At 34.6% G+C, this 21,035-nt stretch overlaps 1 protein-coding gene across 4 annotated transcripts in view; it reads left to right on the plus strand.

The window, feature by feature from the left end:
* The window catches only part of rabgap1 (RAB GTPase activating protein 1), a 149,942-nt gene that overhangs the window by 43,678 nt on the left and 85,229 nt on the right, over positions 1-21,035 (plus strand). For all 4 annotated transcript variants that reach the window (XM_087270202.1, XM_087270204.1, XM_087270205.1 and 1 more), the window contains 9 exons: positions 1,172-1,379; positions 3,216-3,390; positions 6,865-7,022; positions 8,139-8,249; positions 8,614-8,680; positions 9,544-9,646; positions 12,496-12,665; positions 15,701-15,869; positions 18,837-18,930. In XM_087270202.1, coding sequence (XP_087126328.1) covers positions 1,172-1,379; positions 3,216-3,390; positions 6,865-7,022; positions 8,139-8,249; positions 8,614-8,680; positions 9,544-9,646; positions 12,496-12,665; positions 15,701-15,869; positions 18,837-18,930 — 1,255 coding nt within the window. The remainder of the gene's footprint in view (positions 1-1,171; positions 1,380-3,215; positions 3,391-6,864; positions 7,023-8,138; positions 8,250-8,613; positions 8,681-9,543; positions 9,647-12,495; positions 12,666-15,700; positions 15,870-18,836; positions 18,931-21,035) is intronic.

Below are 21,035 nucleotides of genomic sequence, written 5' to 3' on the forward strand. Positions count from 1 at the left end.
TTTTAGTTACTATTTTTATTTATGTTGAAATAAAGAAAAACCTTCTAATCAAACAAATGAAACCCATATGCAGACAATGTCATCTGCTGGTTGTTTGCTGTCAAGGCACATTCCTATTTGTTTAATGCTAGTTACAAACTATGATATATTGGCACAATCAAAAGTTAAATGTAAGCATTTAACTGCATCATTCTGATAACAAGAAACATAATTCAATCGAACGTGACCAAACAATGACAGGCGTATTTTAATAGTGGCCAAAGAAAAAGTGATGACTGGAAGACACATTTGAACAATATTTGCTTTTAATAGCTCGGCTAGTTTAATTAAACCTTTCAAATGTGAATAAATGTTATAAAAAAAAAATAAAAAAAAACATTAAGACTGATAAAAATAGATAACACAATAAGTACACTTATTTGTTTGGCAAATAATGTAAACTACTCTTAGTCTTGCAAAGTGGGTTTTAATTTACTATAAAATAATAATAAAAATAAATAAACTAGTAAAGTATACGTTGACTACCAATATGTATTATTAATAATTTACTGTTCATTCATATTCCTTAGAGCTGTATATCTTTTATTTTTTCTTGCATTATCCAATACATTGCTTAAATGCAGGGCTCCGTATAAATCCTTTATGCTGTCACAACACATATCGATTAAGTTCATTTTAGTGTCTTTACAAATTTAAGTGGATTGAACACAAAACATTTAAGATGTCCCAAAAAACCTTAAGAATTGTGTTGTTTCATCTTTATTTTAAAATAAGTTGTTTGAACAAGCATAAAAGGCCATTTTGAGTGTATAAGGTAGCTGAAATGCGGAACAAATACAAAAAAATTACACCTTATTCCTGAAAAAAACTCAGCATTAACATAATATCATCATGTTTAAATGAACAGCAAACTTATCAGTTTTTCTAAACTGGACCTCTTTTTTAGCCACTACTGTTTAAGCAATGGTTTCCCAGAGATGGGTTGCAGCTGGAAGGGCATACGCTGCGTAAAAACTTGCTTGATAAGTTGGCGGTTCATTCCGTTGTTGCGACCCCAGATTAATAAAGGAACTAAGCCGACAAGAAAATGAATGAATGAATGAATGTTTAAGCAATGGTTTAATTTAGTGTTTTCTAATAATGTGTCTCTCTCCTCCATCACTGCCTCTAGATGAGCCCTCTGACTTGAGTCCTGGTACCCCTGTCCCAGATGAGGACAGCGTGGTGTTCAGTAAACTGACGTATTTAGGTTGTGCGTCAGTGAACGCCCCACGCAGTGAGGTGGAGGCCCTGCGCATGGTCAGCATCCTCCGCAGCCAGTGCCAGATGCCCCTGGATGTCACGCTCTCTGTACCCGGAGTCTCAGAGGGCACCGTCAGGTAGGCCTGTCTCCATTATTATTATTATACTGCGTGTGTAATGTGTGTGTTATTAATGAGAGAGTTTACACCCCCCATATATCTGTAATTATTTAATCACCCTTCACTTGTTAAAAATCTCTTTGCGTTTATTTATTTATTTTTTTAAACACAAGGGAAGACTGAAAAATGCTAATTGTCCGCAAGGGCGGCGCTAGCAATTGGGACTTAAAAAAGAATATAGAGTTAATAAGAATATAGTTTGGGTCCCCTGTTAGTTCTATTAATGTTGATGAAGTAGATCTCTGAGGGCCTCCAAGATGCATGGGCCTATCATCCTAACATCCACTGCTTACTAGACCCATTAGTAAACCCATTGAATACCATAGTAATTTTGGTTGACATTGGACGTTGATGGGTCCCAGCAGCTAGCTTTCTTTAAAATACATTATCTTGTGTTCAACAGAAGAAAGAAACTCATAAAGGTTTAATACCACATGAAGGAGAGTGTATGGGAATTTAATTGACATCTTTGGGTGAACTATCCCTTTAAATAACCGTCAAATTGTGGTTTGACATGACTGCTGTTGTTTCAGATTAACGCGATTGTTGCAATTCTTTTAGAAGACTCTGGGGGGAGACAGCAACTGAAAAACTCTTCACTATAAGAGCACTAAATCAGATGATATATCAGGATTGTATGACTCTAGTGTGAATTTAGTTTATGTTAGGTTTATATTTCTATTTCAATATATGTACAGTCTCATCTCAAATTGGCATAATATTTAACAACCCCCACCACCATCACCACCACCATTAAGGACATTTTTTTAAACACAACACTGTCTGGTTACTTACTTGCTCAAAAAACAATAATTTTTAACCTAAAATGGAGTTACGAATGGCAGGATTGAGACAATGTTATTTATACTTTATTTATTTTTATATAAGGATGGTAACATTATTAAAAATAATATATGATGTTATTATTTTTAATAAAGTTACCGTCCTATAATACTAAATATAACAAAATCAAATCTACAGCCAACGCATACTGCAGAATTTTTTTGTAATGCACCTTGAGTTGATTTTAACGCACTACACCTCTATTTTAATGCACCACCTCAGCTTAGGCATGCATACATGTATATATAGTAAACCAAAAATAGAATGAGGATGAGGGAGGGAATGAAAAGGAGAGGGGAAGAGAAGAGAAAAAAGAGGAAAGGGGAGAGAGAAAAGGAGATTCTGACTGACCGAAGGAAAGTTTTTTTTCTTTCTTTTTTTCTATTTCTCTTTCAATATTGTGATTGTCATTAAATCTATATTATTATTGTTGATATCACCGTTGCCATCACATAATATTATTTCTATTATAGCAAACCTCTCTATTATTATTATTATTGCTATGAATAGTTCTAATTAAATATTGTTATTGTCTATACTGTTTATGCTTACTCCTATTATTTCCATTCTTGTTCTACCGCTGTTGTTGTTCTGTGTTTACTGTATGTTGTATGTTTTGCACACTTTACAAAAAATTTAAAAATAAAATAAATAAAGGTGCATAGAAGATAACTACAAAATGTGTCATAATAAATATTTAGTTAACAAAGTGCACAAAAAAATGCCAAAGCCCCCAAGATAGGCGATTAATCATCAGAGCCTTTGGACAAACAATTAAACACATTTTCAGCAGTTACATGTTAGACAATTAATTGTCAGGCGAATTTCATAATTGTGATAGCACTTCCATATGGTACTTTAAGACACTGGACTGAACAGATTTAAGGTGACTGGAAATTAGTTTGTGAAAAGGTAATCCATTAAAGTATGTTGTTCTTGATGTGCCGTCAGACTGCTGGACCCTCAGAGCAGCACTGAGATTGCCAATTACCCCATTTACAAGATCCTCTTCTGTGTTCGTGGTCATGACGGGACGCCTGAGAGCGACTGCTTCGCATTCACTGAAAGCCATTACAACACTGAGATCTTCCGTATCCACGTCTTCCGCTGTGAGATCCAAGAGGCGGTGAGACAGTCACACTTGACACATAGACTTCTTAGAGGTCATCATGAAAAGTGGGTATTAAAAAAGTTAGCATGGAGTTATGTTTTAGAAATTGTTTTGGCTGATAAAAAATATAAATATAAAAATATAGCTGCAAGCAGCAATTAAGGGGCCAAGCACTATTGGCCAAAAGGTGGCACTGCTCCAGATGTTTTTGAGTACTTTCAGGGCATGGGGTTGAAGATGCATACCATGTTTTGTAATGATATGTGAATATGTTGGTAAAATATAGCATTTTTGGCTGAAAATCGAAATGGTCGACGCCCAAAATGGCTGACCTGTAAAAATCAGACATCATTCGACTCGACATGCTCCGCCGGATGTAATGAGACCAGTTTTATGAGTTTCGAACGAAAGGTTGAGACGTTATAAGCTAAAAAAGCAAGTTTTGTGTTTCTCCGGACCACTAGGGAGCAGTGCGCCGAAACTCAGCATATAACCTCAGACCCTAGTTGTCATAACACACACCAAATTTGGTGTGAATCGGTGTATGCGTTACGGAGATATCGCCTCAAGTCCATTTTCGCAAGTTCTACGTTAAATTTAATCAACGTTAATCAACTTGAATTCCATAACTTTTGGTTGGCATGGTCTGTAGATCTTGTGATTTAATTTTGGTGAAAATCGGAGAAACTGCTTAGGAAGAGTTCGATTAAAAATGTTTTTCGTAAAATTTAAAATAGCGTGAAAAAATTCATGACGGAAAATGACGTCATAGGGTGCGTTTGAATCGGACTGAGCCAAGAAATTTTGATTGTAGCCCAGTTGGTTCAAAAGTTATCATGATAAACATACATGAACGTTTGGACAAGTGGTAGCGCTAGAGATTTTGATTTTGAGACTTCATATTTGGTCTGATTAATGTTGATACTGTCCTCTATCATTGTGCCAAATTATACAACTTTCCCTCATACGCCTATATGGGCTGCTATTCAAATCTGGCGGAAGAAACAGAAGAAGAAGAAGAATGAAGAATAATAATAATAATAGGAACGCTAACGGATCCAATAGGTGCCTACGCACCTACGGTGCTTGGCCCCTAAATATAAATGTATAGCTATGGAAAAAAAATAGGAGAACACTTAAGCTTTTGTTTAAGCGTGGGTTTAAGAAGGGTTAATATTTGGTTTGTTATGTGGTTCTGATATTATTTCATCAACATTTCAAGTAAAAAGATTGTAATTTATAACATTATTTTTAGAAAATGATAAGTGGTCAACCACAACAAATGAAAACATTTGTTATTGTGAGTTATTTCACCAAATTTAGATTTTTTTAAACCCTTGTGAACTTGAGACATTGGTATGTCATTGTCCGAAAATTAATTAAAATAACATTTTTAATTTAATCAGCAAACTGCTGATTAAAACTACTTTCAAATAAATAGAATGTCATTTTAGAGTCTTTCTGTTGCTTGAAATAACACATTAAGGTGGCATAATTTAACGGGAAGTATAAGCAAATATAAGCAATTAAGTTTGTACGCAACTTTAAAGAGGTGTGTCTAGACAACGCTTTTTAGAAATACAAGTACTAGGGGACTCTCACTTCATTTGGAGCATAGTGACTACAAGATATTCCACCAGATCACTTGAGATTTACTGTTTAAATAATAAAAATCTAGCTCTTTTTTATTAGCTCTAGCTCTAATTTTTATTAGAAATATATACAGTTGGAATATAAGTCAGAATTAGTAGCCCTCCTGAATTATTAGCCCCCTTTTTTCCAAAATTTCGTTTTAATAGAATCAAAACATTTCTAATTGTAATAGTTTTAATAACTCATTTCTAATAACTGATTTTTTTTATTTATCTTTGCCATGATGACAGTGAATAATATTTGACTTGATATGTTCTTCAAGATACTAGTATTCAATTTAAAGTGCAAAATTTGAAGGCTTAATTAGGTTTATTAGGAAAGGAATGGTAAATTGACTAATCATTGTGTAACGATGGTTTGTTCTGTAGACTATCAAAAAAAAAAAAAAAAGATTGCTTAAGGAGGTTAATAGTTTTGACCTTAAAATGTTTTTTTTTTTTTTTAACTGCTTTTATTCTAGCCAAAATAAAACAAACAAGACTTTGACAAGAAGAATATTTCCCTTTAGTGAAATATTTGAAAAGAAAAAAAACTCTAATCATTTTAACTTCAACTGTATGCGTATATATTTACAGGGTTTCTGCAGGGTCTCAAAAAGTATTAAAAGTTAATAAATCAATGTACAGAAATTTAAAGTCCTTAAAAAGTATTAAAAAGTCATAAATGTTATTTTGCAAGGTTTTAAATTTTATATCATTTTTGAATATCAGGATGCTGTGTATTTTATAAAATCAATGAAAAATCATCATCAACCAAGGGAACACCATTATTTCTGCAGTTCTATAGGCGCCAACCTGCTGAATTAGCTAGATTTAGTATATTTTTATTCAGAATATGAATATTGTTTCAGTTTTGGATTAGTAGTTGGATTTTTACATTAATATTTAGTAAAGATACTGTAGGTTAAAATCTCGCCAATGTTTCCAGTTGAAACCTAAAGTGGTTTTAAGATCTTAAAATGTATGGAAAGAGTCTTAAAAAAGGTCTTAAAAATGTTTGAATTTAACTCTCTGATTCCTGTATACACTCTGATTTAGAGGATATAGAATATATTAAGTAAATAGAATGACTACAGTTTTCTAGTTTATTCTGTAGGGGGTGCACTTGATGTTTGTATTCATTGTGTGTTATCAGACATGCTCACACGCACTGACGGATCAAACTTGTTGCTTCCGAATTGTGTGAAAACCTCAGCTGTGGAGTTAAATATAGCCACAACTGCCCCCAAATTTGTTCACTTTCTTAGCTTGAAGAGTTCACAGCTATGCAAATACTAACTTCTACTAATTACAGAATTATAAAACCACAATATTGTAACAACTATACACCACCTCTGAAATAAGATCCTGACATGACTAATAGTAACAAAGAAAAAAAATGAGGCTGCATCATAATCAGACCAGATACATGAATGCTAAGCATTGCTCTTCATGTTTAATAGCATTTACTACAATATAATTCACTATTAGCATGGTCAGGTATGTTTGCAAAGATGTAATATGGAAGAATGAAATGTATAGTGCGACATTATAAAATAATAAGTTTATAAAAGTAACAATCTTCAGCAAAGATGCATACAGTAGAAATAATTAGATACAATATGCATCCTATGACTAAACATGCACATTTTGAAATGCATCCTGTGAGGGGGATTGTCTTTAAAAAGCTGTTTCCTCTATGTTTCTAAATGTATCCAGATTAGTATGTGTGCTAATGAGTGTGTTGATAACCTGAGAACTGACCGACTGTGAGTCACTGTAATGCAGCCTGTGTGTGTCATTGGAGATTGTTTTGACTTCGGTCACTGAGATGTGTGTGTTGTGTGTGTGTTTGTAGGTCAGTCGAATACTCTACAGCTTTGCCACAGCTTTCCGCAGATCAGCCAATAAAGCGCCACTCGCGACCAAGGCTCCGCCCCTCACACCAGACAGCGACGTCTTCACCTTTACCGTCAGCCTGGAGATCAAAGAGGATGACGGGAAGGGCACGTTCAGGTGAACCGCTCTGCATCTCTCCCTTCATCCAAAGTTCATTCAGGTCTAACCTCCGCCGGGTCTCGTCTCTAACTGCATTATTAAATTAAGGGATATTTTCTGGTATCCAGCTTTCGGAAGTCATCTGCCCTGTTTTGATGAAGGATATGGTAAAAATAGAAAAATCCTGCAGTTCCTCCACTTCTCCTCCTCTGAAGTGTCGACACATGTTTCCTGCCATTTATCAGATCTTAGATCTTCCTCTGCCCTACACGTGCTGCTATTAGCACAAATTTGCACTGTAAATCAGTGGAACACGTTTTACTTTGTTGACTTGTTCACATCTGTAAAGTAGTATTCTTTAGTGTAACATGCATTAGCACATTAATATAGTTTCTATAAGTAAGCATTGTAGTTCAATAAAAAAAAATTTGTGAGCACATTTAGAGTCTGACTTTATAAATGTTCACAGAAAAGCAAATAAAAACTGACAAAAGCATTTAAGAAAAAGGCTAAAGTGCCTAAAATAACTACTATCTTGATTAATATGAGCTTGATGCTCCAGAGACAGTTATAAATGGACTGTAAATCCCTTTGGATGCAATAAACAGGAAAAGAATGACAAAATCAAGGTCTGTACTAAATATAATAACTGTATTAATGAAATCAGCAAAATTTTATGGTATGTTTAAAGTAGGTAAAAGGTGTGTGTATATATATATATATATATATATATATATATATATATATATATATATATATATATATATATATATAAATATAAACAAACACATAAAATAGTACAGTTTTTTTTTAATGTTTTAAAAATATATTCCCCTCATAAAGGCTGCATTTACTTCATTTTAAATCAGGGTTGTCAAACTCAGTTCCTGGAGGGCAGCAGCCCTGCACAGTTTAGTTCCAACCCTGCTTTAACACGCTCACCTGGAGGTTTAAAACAAGCCTGAAGGCCTCAACTAGTTTGATCAGGTGTGTTTAAATAGGGTTAAAGCTAAACTGTGCAGGGCTGCAGCCCTCCAGCAATTGAGTTTGACACACCGAATAGTCAATAAATCTTTTCATTCTGAAGAGAAATCTGGCCATGTGTTTAACCAAGCATGCATTTGTGTCTACCAGTGCCGTATCAAAAGACAAGGACAGACAGAGCTTCAAACTGCGGGCCGGCATGGACAAAAAAATTGTGATCTACGTCCAGCAAACGTCCAACAAAGAGCTGGCCATCGAGAGGTAACATGCTTTTTCTAGTGACACTGAAAAGACATAACAAACTATAACTCATTTTTTAATGGTAAACATGCGCTGAATTATGTTTTTCTGGGCTCAAGTGTTCATGAGAAAATGGAGGATGGTTTTCCTCTATGGTGACTGATGTTGTTTTGAACTGAAGCCAACCCTGCCTGAATGAACAGCTGTTCTTTTCTGTATATATATATATATATATATATATATATATATATATATATATATATATATATATATATATATAGATGTGTGTTCGTTTTCTCAGGCTTCCCCTCTGCTGTAAATGGCTGCATGGATATGCGCTTTTACAGAGAAAATGTTTGTGTTGATGAACATGTTTGTGTTTTAGGTGTTTTGGTCTGCTTTTGAGTCCGGGGAAGAACGTGAAGAACAGTGATATGCACCTGCTCGACCTGGTATGTGGTGTAAAAACAACACATTTTCTTTCAAATAAATTACAATGTCTTTTTATATGTGCTGTAAAACACATCATATTTTATGAGAAATAAATTACAGGATCATTTTATGTGGCATAAAACATGATATTTTATGAAAATAAATCACAGCATCATTTTATGTGTTCGAATTGCATTGTTGCGAGAGAAAAACACAGCCACACTGGGGTTTTAGAATTTTTAATGGAATTTAAAAATAGGACATTTTAAATGGTATATATATAAATCCAGGCAAAATTATTGCCCCTTCTGTAAAATTGTAAGTATTTTTCAGATATTTCCCAAGGACTGTTAAACGCAGAGATTCTTTCAACAAATTTTTAAACAAAACAGTTTTAATAATCCATTTTTAATATTTTTTTTATATTAAAAAAACTCCAAAGCTCCATAAAATGCCAATGTATTACATTAAAAAGGCTAACACAAAGTGTTAAACGTTTCCAGCACATCAGCTCTTCATCAGACTGTATTCATCGCAGCATGTTGCTCTTTTTATACACTTCTGGAACTTAATTTAAAATAAAAAAAAAATACACATTGGTAGGTTAAACAACTTACATATTCAAAACGAAAATACAAAAAAAAAAATATATATATATATAGCCAAAAAACCTTTACCCAAACAACTACTTGGACAAACATAAAGCTCTTCATGTACACCTCTTGGAGTCAACGTACAATGATTCTGGAAAGATGCATCAAGCAGATTCTGGCCTAGTCTGCCCACGGTTGGTTAATTCACCACGAGTGAACTGAAGTGGTGATTCAGTTTGACTTTCTGCTTGTTTTATTCTCTCCTCTCCTTGCCTCCCCCTGTCTGTCAGGAGTCAATGGGCAAAAGCTCTGATGGGAAATCTTACATCATCACAGGGAGCTGGAATCCCAACACTCCTCAGTTTCAAGCTGTGAATGAGGAGACGCCCAAAGGTACAGATACACACACACTCGTGCACACACACCGTTTACATGACCTTCTCTTTCAGATTGTTGTTTGAGGTCTTCTGATTCTGCTTCTGGAATATATTTATTTAGGTCATTCACTTTTTTGCGATCTGTAACATTATTACAACCGATATTAAATGGCGAATTAATAATAATAAATAGGAGTAATGGTTGAAGACTAAATTATTAGGCCTCTTGTGAAATTAAAATTCTTTTTTAAATATTGCAAGTGATATTTAACAGAGCAAGGCAAAAGGTCACTCTATTTCCTATTATATTTGACTTCTGAAACTTTAATTATAAATAAACTTTTAAGGTCAATATTATTAGCCCCTTAAGAAATATATATTTTTTTCTGTTTGGCTACAGAAAAAAAACATTGATGTCCAATGACTTGCCTAATTAACCTACCTTGCCTAGGTAAGCCTTTAAATTGCACTTTAGTTTGAATCCTAACATCATGCAAAATGACTAGTTAAATACAATGTACAGTCATCATGGCAAAGAGAAACAAACGACTCATTAGACATCAGTTATTAATGGGTATCGAAACATTAAAACACATTTTTTTAGATGATTTTTGAGTCATATACTGCACATGTCCCATATAAATTTCAGCGTGGAGATTGGCTGTCTGATTGGCTATCACAAAGTGACGTCGTTAAGTTTTCAGCACATCTGTTCAGTAATTCATCAGCGCGCCTTGTTTTGAATGAGATGCAACTTCATTAATATGCATGATATAGCTTCGAAGACTCCTTTTACCTGTTACAGTGTTCAGAGAGATGCCACGTTGTGTTGCCCACCGTAATTCAAACAAGCAGTAGAAGAAGAATTGTTCAGAGACATGGGTCGTCAGTGTTGCGTTTATAAATGTTAATTAATGTTTATAAACAAAGGTTTTGTTTCCCTTTCCCCGCGATGCGAGCACAGCTTATGTGTGGACAGTACAGCATTCTGCTAACACGTGACAAAAATATGTTTGTAAGGAACATTTTTTTTTTTTTTTTACCTGAGAGCTTTTCCTATCTGGAAATTGTGAAATCAGGATTTGCCATTCGTTTTTTTAAAAAAAAAAGTTCCTGTTGGTGTTGATTGTCCTGTCTCTTCGAGTTTGGTAAGTGTGATCAACGTTCTTTGTTCGTTTATTCAGATAGCAAAGTTAGTTTGTGTCGTCAGCAGTACTCTTTCAGTGTTTAATGGGCCATGACACCCCCCACTTTCGGTTTAAGTCTACTTCAGAATTTTTTCAAAAGATGCATGATTAATGGGCGTGGAGCTCCGCGAGCATCGGGCAGGAGTGGGCGTGGCCAGCAGGGGAGAAGGGGAGCGAACAACTGTTGATGTCAGTTAGCTCACAAAATGAGACAAACCGTCAGGAAACGCATGAGTTTATAGTTTACAATATTAAAATGCAAAGAAATAAACTGTAATTTAATGCCCTGCTACATTTTTTATTCGTAATTTCATATACAGACAACCACAATTTATATCATTATAAAGATAATCGTGTTCATATAAACACTATAAATGAGGACTTCTCCCTCAATCCCCGGGTCTGAATCATAGATCTAAATACAGACTCAGTGGAGCAGGACTCCTGACCTGTCTATTTTAACCATTAGTCCTGCTGGTAATCGGAGGATTTAGGCAAACACAGCAGCACGGCGATGTGTCTGAATGTGAATGAACTTCTGATACAAGACAACATCCGCCATTCTCCAATTCTCGTGCTGCTCTCCCGACAAAAATGCTAGCAGCACACACACTGCTTTGCTGTATGATCGGCCTTGACAGGATCACGGGAAAAACATGCAACAAACCCCGTGGATCATGGGAACAAACACATACGAGCCTTCATAAATGGCTATTGCGCGTCTGCGTCTGCCTTCGAAAAGCAGGTGCTGTCGTGCTCTCATGAATAATTAAACAGCCGGCTCTTCTCATAGGATAAGGAAACTCCGCTTTGAATAATAATTAGAAACCGATGCGTCATCATTGCACTTGCGGTACTTCGCTACGTCGCCGATTTTGATCCCTCCCCAAAAATCATTTTAAACCCGGAAGCTGAAATTAGCAGACAAAAGCTCAAAATTATCCAGTTTTCCCCACAATTAAAGCTGACAGATGCTAACATTGTCTTAACTGATGCTCAACACAAACAAATCTGTTAATATATAAAAAAAGTTCTCCAGGGTGTCCTGAACCTTTAAAGACATACCTTAGTCAAAATGATTTTGTTACTAAGTTTACAGTACGTTAATATCACTACAACATTATGAACTGAAAATCCTCCACTTCCACACAGCTTGCAGATCCTCTGTAGGGACTGCTCTCCGAATTAATGTCTATCTCCCCTGGTTCTGTGAAAATCAGCTGTAGTGCACGTATGAGACTCCCCTTTTCATGCAAACTCCTCCCTCTTTCACCACTTGACAGTCCCACCTAAACAAAGCTGGACTCACCCACTTTTTCTAATTTATTTTTTAAACTGGAGATGTGAAAACACCCTGCTAAAACTGGGGGGATTTCAAGGTTATGTTTAAAAATATGACCATTTTTCAATTTATTTAAAAAATATTACAGTAGACCTAATAATTTTGTCTTCAACTATACTTTTGTTGTTGACATAATACTACTAATAATGATAAATGACAATATTTATTTAGTTTACTAAGAATTTTTAATAATGGGTTTAATAAAATGTTTGTTATTTTATGACATCACTAACAAGAGTATTAATAAGGTCAATATCACACAAATATGACACATGACATTATGCATTAAGCATTACTAATATGCACATCTGCTTTTCTGTGATTTGTGTCACACAGATAAGTTCATGTACATGACAACGGCGGTTGACTTGGTGATCACTGAGGTCGAGGAGCCTGTGAGGTTCCTGCTAGAGACACGGGTTCGAGTGTGTTCACCCAACGAGAGGCTGTTCTGGCCCTTCAGCAAACGCAGTTACACAGAGACCTTCTATCTCAAACTCAGACAGGTGAGTTCAGAACTCTAACAGGCTGATTTGATACTGTACTTAGTAAAGACAAAAAAACTATGTAGACAATGCAGCCAAAAATTAACCTTTTCACTTTTAAAGGGTTCACTGTACTGAGGTCCACATATAATGTTTTCATAAGTGTAACTGTATTATGACTCATAATAAGTATTTATAGGGTGTCCTATCCACAATTAAAAAATATTTACTTTTTTGACAGAACAAAACTTGTTCTTACTACTAATGAGTTTTTGTAACTTTAAGAAAACACCGTTTTATCATTGCAGACTAAGGGCTCTATTTTGACGGTTCATGCGCAAAACGCAGGGCGCAAACGCTTTCAGGGCGTGTCAGAACGCATTTTTGCTAATTTACGGACAGGAAAATGCGATTTGCGCCAAGGCGCATGGGCTAGAAGGATTGAGTTTATTTTCTTAATGAGTTATAGGTGTGTTTTGGGAATAAACCAATTAGAGTCTCATTTCCCATTCCCTTTAAGACCCAGCTGCGTCGCCAAGAGCGCATTCGCTATTTACAGGACGCAAAGTAAGTCTAAGGGGAAAAACTGAGCATTCCATCAGCAAACAGTTAACAGTTTTTTAACAGAAAACTGTTAAACAGAGCATCTACTGCGTGAGAATGAGAGATAATGGAACTTCTTTCACATTCGCTCTTGGATAGGGAAACCTTTACGCACAGACATCAATTAGCTTATAAATAATTAATTTCGTTTGTTAAGCGCAAAGATTTGTTTCAAAACTATTTCTAAATTCAGTTCTAATTTCTAGCAAACGAATAAATGAACAATAATGACCAAGTGTGGTCAAAATACTGAGTTATTTCCAAATACACCTGCCATGCCCTATATGGTCTAAAACCTGACAGGTGGGCAAATCTAAGCTTGTTTTTAATAAAACAAATATAAATATGGATATATTAAATAATACTGCTAATAATAATAACATTATACAAAAGCAAATTGTTATGAATGAACTGAAAAAGCCTCCCGAGATGAAGAAGACATAAAAGCAGTGGTTTTTCATAATTATGTAGGCTAGAAAATAATATGTTTTGTAATATTTTAATCCTTTATATTTATATCCTATATCTATTCTTATTATATCCTATATATATTCTTAATATTTACATTTTTTCATGTAAAGATATTTGCCTATTGCTCTCTTGTGAGTATTAAGCAGTGCGTAAGCGAGGCGCAACTCTGCGCCGGAGTTTAGACCGGGTTAGTTTTGGTCTAATTAAAAATCTATTATAGTTTCTCAAAATAGCAACGCGCCAGCGGTCCGCCTCAGAACGCCTTCCTTTTTAGACCAGAACGCCTATGGGTGCACATATGAGCGCTAATGCATTTGCTATTTAAACAGCGCAGCGCAACGCCTCAAAAAGACTCTTGTGCCAAGCTGAAACAGGTGTATGATAGGGCCCTAAATCTTCATAAATACAATTATTACTGACTTATTAATACATATAAAGCTGTGTATAGTGTTATAAACGTGTATATTGAAAAAAGAAATGCATCACTAATTATTATCAATTAGTATTAATAACACTATTATACATGTAGCACAGTCATTATAATACTTAATAGATTTGGTTGTATCTTAAGAATAATATCTATAAATTTTATATTTGATTCTAAATAATTAAAAACAGTTATAATACATTATGAGCATGGGATTAATACAAAGCGTTACCAAGATTTTTTACATTCACAAAAAACATAATGGGTGATTTTCTGTTTTGTTTTGGCCCCCTCATCAGAAAACACTATCAATTGCTTTGGCAGATTGTCCAATCAAGTGAATATGATTGCATCTTTAAATATGTTCAAAAGAACAAACTGTGTGCTCACTAAACCTTTCCATACAGTATGTATTTGTATAGTTTATTCTACATCCTTCAGATGGACACTGCTGTGATTTAGGTTAAAACATATATTTTTTAGTACCTATGAAATAATCTGTAAGCAATAGTCAACAGATATTAAAAGTTCAGTTGCCCGACATTACTATCATATCAGATATATCAAATAAAATATCAAAAAACTATCATCTTACAGTCAAAATCTCTGATTCCTCCTTACCTGATCCCAATCCTGCATAAAATTTTGGCTTTGTTTGTTAATGAATATACAGCTAATTGAATTGGACAAAAGTGAAGGTGAAACACTGTTCTTTATTGCAGTATAAATGAGTGGGTGAAGTGGGCGTTGATTGTTCATGGATTATTCATATTATTACATAATAAAGTGGCAGATTATAATAATAATAATAATAAACTTTATTTGTATAGCACTTTTCCAATATACATGCAACTCAAAGTGCCTCACAAACAACAACAAAAGCATTAAAATAGACCACAAAAACTTATCACATATACTGAAATAAAAGCATTCATGTACACAAAATATAAGTATATATCCACATGATCACACACACAATAGTCCTTACGTATGCAAGCACACACCATACATTACATACATAAACCTACAACAAAATAGATAAAATCCGTACACCTAACAAACTTGTCTTAACACGCTTTGTAAAAACATGAATACTTGGGGATTCTTTCACTTCAAGGGGGAGACAGTTCCAAATTTTTGGAGCATAATGGCTAAAAGAAGTGCCGCCAGATTGCATCAGGTTTACAGGATAAAATTCTAAAATTCAGCACTAGAAGAGCGTAGCAAACGGTTTGGATTATATTTTGTTAAACAGTCGGAAATGTAGGAAGGTGTCATGTAGTGTAGTGCGTTATAAACTAATAAAAGATTGTATTCAAAAAGAGCTGTTTTTAGACTTCTGATTATGTTTTGAGTTACCATACGTACAGGATGTTTTAATAGTGCAAAGACCTTAAAGATTGGTTTTATGTTTCTCAGTCTATGACCTCAAAATGAACAGTTTGACACAGCCTTCACATTAATAGGACGCTCTATTAAATCCTGCATCTCACAGATTGTTTTCTTTAAAAGAAAGGGGTGTGTGTTTATGTGACTGGCTTTACTGTGAACTCAGATGGAGAACAAGGAGAGGAAGAGTAACTCGGATACGCTGTATGAAGTGATGAGTTTAGAGAGCGAGACAGAAAGAGAAAGAAGGAAGACCACAGCGAGCCCCGGCGTACTGTCTTCTGGGTCCCATGGCTCCACGGTGCCATCTCCACCTGAGGATGATGAGGAAGAAGGTGAGCGGCCCTAAACTGTCAACACTTTTACATTTAGTCATTTAGCAGACGCTTTTGTCCAAAGTGACTTACAAATGAGGAGGCATTCAGCCATTCAACAAGAAGAGGCAATACACACAAGAAGTGCTAATTATAGAAAGCAAATGTTTCTGCTTATAGAAATAAGTTTGTATACTGTAAAGTAAGGAAGGGGGGTGTTTTGTAAACCAGTCGACACTTGTAAACACTCGCTCCAATGGACCAATCACAGAGCTTGCGCTACGCATCATTACATAGCTAATTTTTTTGAGAAGTTCACGTCAGCGACACCGACGGCCACGGCGAGGGGTACGCGTAGGCTGCGCCGTAGCATAAACATGCGCTTGACGCAGAAGTATAAATAAGCCTTAAGTGTATTGTCATCACAAACTGAACAACTTTTTTTAGACAATTTTTAACAGTTTTGAAATTATTGAGATAAATCTCCAAACTAACAAATCGCACCTGTTATGAGTACAACCAAATGTGCGTCAAAAATTGCACATTATATGGAATGTGAGCCAAGTAGTAGTTCCATTTATCCTACTCACATTTATACTATATAGAATATAGTACTTTTCTAAATGTAGTACCAGGGTGTCCGTGGGTTTGTAAAAGGTAGTAAATGAAATTAGCCAAAATCAAGGCCATTAAAAAGTATTAAAAGTCATCTGACGAGGTATAAAAATTTCGAGCCCAGTTTTTTAGATAAATTTTCAATTTGTGTCAAGTGCAGGCCTTTATTCAAAATTTTGGTGGGATTTATTTATATGTTGAGAGTAGGACCTGAGCGCTCTCATGTGAAGTGAAGTTCGAGCACGCTGAAACAAACCGGTTGGTACCCGGCTAGCTTGCTACCAACCATATAGGCGAGCTCGCCTTTGATTTAGTAATTAAATTAAAACATGGTTAAATGCAAGTTTTCGGATCTCAGGCTGGAGGAAGCAAGATTTAAAGACTGGCCTATGCTTTCCGCTGCCAGATGACTAGGAGTTTGTGTGGGGAATGCGGGAAATGCAAACAAAGGAAGAGTGAAAAGTACCGATGACATCGATTATGTGGTCAATGATGATCCGCCAGCCAATATCAATTGAGTGTTTCGTGTTCAGCGCAAATGTCCTCTATAAATGTAAAATCTAACACTGCACACATCATCGCCAAAGAAGCTCGCCTTTACTGAGTTTACACTGAAACTGAGGCTCATAACAAAGAGCTTTACTGTGCCGGTGGTCATCGCGAGAATCCTGCTCTGCCCTGGTCGGCTGACTCGCCTGCTTTTTTCCCACAAACACAGAAAACTGTATGCACATCAGTGCATAATGAGACTAAGCATTTAAAATGACACAAACCGAAACCAAAACCTTTAAAGAATGATAGAAGTAAGACTTTTCTTCCTTTTGTCCATTCTTTCTTGAGATGTATATTGTTTTTCTGTTTAGTTACTGATGACTGCTTTGCAGCTTTCAGCCTTGAATTGAATGATTTATTATAATCTTTTGATTGTTTTTGTAGCAGAAATATTATTTATTAAGTTAACATGCATATAAAAACAATAGTACAAAATAAACACTTCTTACTGCAGTGCTTCATTTTTGTTTGATGCAAACCATAGTTTTATTTTTCATAAAGTAATAGTCAGACTTTTTATAGCAGATAACTCGCATTCAAGCACATTCAAACATATTCAAGGCAGCATGATAATGGGAAATGTATGTTATCTTCAATATGTTATTCCATTTGAAAATAAATTAGATTTATGCCACTACAGTTGCAGCTCTAAGTCGTGCTGGTAGTAATTTTTTTTGAAGGTATTAAAAAAGATAGTAAAAGGTATTAAATTCAACTCAAGAATCTCTATATATTTCCTGAGTACCTACTTGAGTAGTAGATGATTTCAGGCGCAGTCATTTGCTACTAAATTGTTTCCATTAATGAATTTTGCTTTCACAATCCAAAATCTATAAAGTCATCCGACCTCAGCGCTGATAGCTGTTCCCCTTTCTGCTACGTCAGCAAAGCTGCAACTGTTCAGTTCGTGAGGTGTCCAATAATCCACAATTCTTTTAATCGGTTAAATAAGTAAACAGTCCGGGTATTTAAAGTGCACTTATTTATTTTATAACTTTCAATGTGAATGCACTACTTACACTATTTATACTACAAAATGGCATAGAAAAGTACATAAGTATGAAATCTGTTTCATACTTACATTTGTATTTAATCAAAAGGTTTCTATTAAGTTGTTATAGTTGCTAATGGTAATAGAGGTAACCAGCACTAAATAAAAGCAACCAGCAGTAAAAAAAAATCAGAATTTATTTGCCAACTGTGATTTGATTTTACATATGCATTAGCTGTTTTTCACAGCTGAGCAAAAAACTGAGGTCGTTTTTTTGTGCAGTTTTAAGCTTTTCTTTCTGAATTTCGGAATTTTATCATCACTCATTTCTGATGCAGCACTTCAAAGTTTGCGTTTAAGGGATGGTTACCCAAAACATGACATGGCAAAACATATTATTATGATTTAACCATCCCTCCTTGTTCTAAACTTGTTTGAGTTTCTTTCTTCACAAGAGAAGATATTTTGAAAAAAGCTGAAAACCTGTAACCTTCCATACTATTTATTTTTCCTGCTATGGAAGTCAGCAGTTATAGGTTTTCAGCTTTCTTCAGATTATCATCTTTAATGTTTAACAGAATAAAAAAAACTTGTAAAGTTTTCAAACTACTTACAAGTGTGAAAAAAATCAATTTACATTTTTGGGTGAGCTATCTTTTTAACACAGGGTGATGGAAACATAGCTACTCTGAGTTGTTCTTCTCTGTCCTCTAGGACTTCATGTGTTTTAATACAGTTTTGAGTTATGCAGAGTTATTTTATTAACAGTATCTCAAACGTAAGTAACATCGTTCTCGCTCTTTTTTTCCCCACTGTGTTCGTCTTCCCAGATAACGACGAGCCATTATTAAGTGGCTCTGGAGACGTCTCTAAAGAATGTGCCGAAAAGATTCTGGAAACTTGGGGAGAACTGCTGTCGAGATGGTGAGTGCTTGGAAAACAAGTGGAAATGAAGGCCAGATTTATAATTTGATCATAAAGCTACTATAGAATCAATGTTCCTGAACTAGGCATCTTCTGTTTTCTAAGGGTAAACTTATTTGATAAAAAGCAGAGTAATCAAATAAATAAATAACTATGTGAATTATTACAATTTAAAATCTATTAAAATTGTTGTGTATTTTTGGAAAATGCAATTTTAGTTTATTTATGACAAAAAAAAACTCTTAATGTTTTTTTTGTTTTTTTTCCAGTTTAACCTATTATTGGTCAATAAGAGCATTCACCAAGTTTATAAAATATACATTTTAGATGTTGACACACCTCTAGTGTACATTTAAAGGGACAGTTCACCCAAAAATTTAAATTTACTCACCCTTAAGTTGTTCCAAACCTTTATAAGGTTAAGAGTTTGTATAAAAGTTTTTTATGAAAGTTTTAATAAACATAGTATACACAATACATTTACTTAAAATGTTTACATTCACAAAAAAACAAACAAATAGATAAAAAAAATTGTTAAATTATAATAGTAAATAAATAATAGTGACAGCTTAAAAATACATTAAATTAAAAAAGAAAAGTAGATAAATAAATAACCAAACAAACAAACAAACAAACTCATATATAAAGACAATAACTACAATAAAACACCTGACAGCATTTTAAAGATCAAGTAAATGTTTTGATTAATGCTAAGATATGTTGGAAAATTTCTGATTTCAACTGCAAATCTGCAGTCATTTTCTCATATATATATATATATATATATATATATATATATATATATATATATATATATATATATATATATATATATATATATATATATATATATATATATATATATATATATATATATATACATATACATATGTTGTGTAAATAGGTGAGATTTAGGCCCCGTTTACACTAATACATTGTTGTTTTAAAACGCATTTACTACTAAAAAACTTTTACTACGGTTACACACTATGCTTGAGTTTACGAGTGTCAAAAATGGAGCATTATGAAAACGCTTAAGATGCTGCTTTCATTTTAAAACGCTGCTGCTCTGTGTGTGGATGGGGAAAATAGAGACATCTGAAAACGGAGATGGGGCTGCACGTTCGGGGCGTTTTTTTCTCAATATTAAGTAGCCTGTGCACAGTTCAGTCTTGCATCCTTTCCTTGTAAGTTCAGACTTTGCAAGTTTGATGTGGAAAACAAACTCCTGAGAACGCGTTGGGTAAATCTTAAAAGGTAACAGTGTACTTTATAACTTCATTCACATCAGTCTGGCTACGCTGTCTCAACAATAAAATGAAAACATGACATGAGGAACTGCTGAATTTTATTTTGATATTAGCAACTTAGACACCAAAAATGTTCAACTGCCTCCTTTCATTTTCATTGAAAAATATGAAACATACCCACTCTTTTGCTGAATATCAGTTTTAATAATCAATAATTGCCTTTATAAAAGTGTAACGTTCAATAAGTTTATACAATATAGGAAATAAATGCTAGCAATGTGGTGGTTACATAAATTAATATATTAACTTGTCTTTATGCTCAGCCAAAGCACATTAGCTAAGAACAATTAATAGATTTAACAGACCAAAGTCTGGGAATATGTGGTAGATCCTTGATGAACAGTCCGTCATGCACAGCTCTTATCTCTGCAGTGCATGCCTGCGCGTGTGTGTGTGTGTGTGTGTGTGTGTGTGTGTGTGTGTGTGTGGTCACGTGATGTGCATTTTCAGTGGTATAGTGTGGACGGAGAGTTGTTCAGAAACTCTGGGAGAAATGCCGGTATGGATGCGCATAATTTTTCATTCTACAATGCCGTTTTAAAACTAAAACATATTAGTGTAATTGGGGCCTTACTGAACAGATTGGAAGAAAGCCATCAAGCAAAAAAAAAAAGGAAATACTCGGTGCATTGATATGTTGTATCTTAAAACTTTACTAATCTCCCTTTTAACCTCCTGCCAATACACTTGTATTTTGGGACATTCTCAAAATATGTGAACGTAGTCCCTCACTTTTCCACAATCTCTTCAGCATTGTGATAATTGTAAAGAACTATCGATTTTGGCAGCCACTAA

Source organism: Danio rerio, chromosome 10 (assembly GCF_052040795.2).
Source record: "Danio rerio strain M-AB ecotype USA chromosome 10, GRCz13ab, whole genome shotgun sequence".
Classification (NCBI taxonomy): domain Eukaryota; kingdom Metazoa; phylum Chordata; class Actinopteri; order Cypriniformes; family Danionidae; genus Danio; species Danio rerio.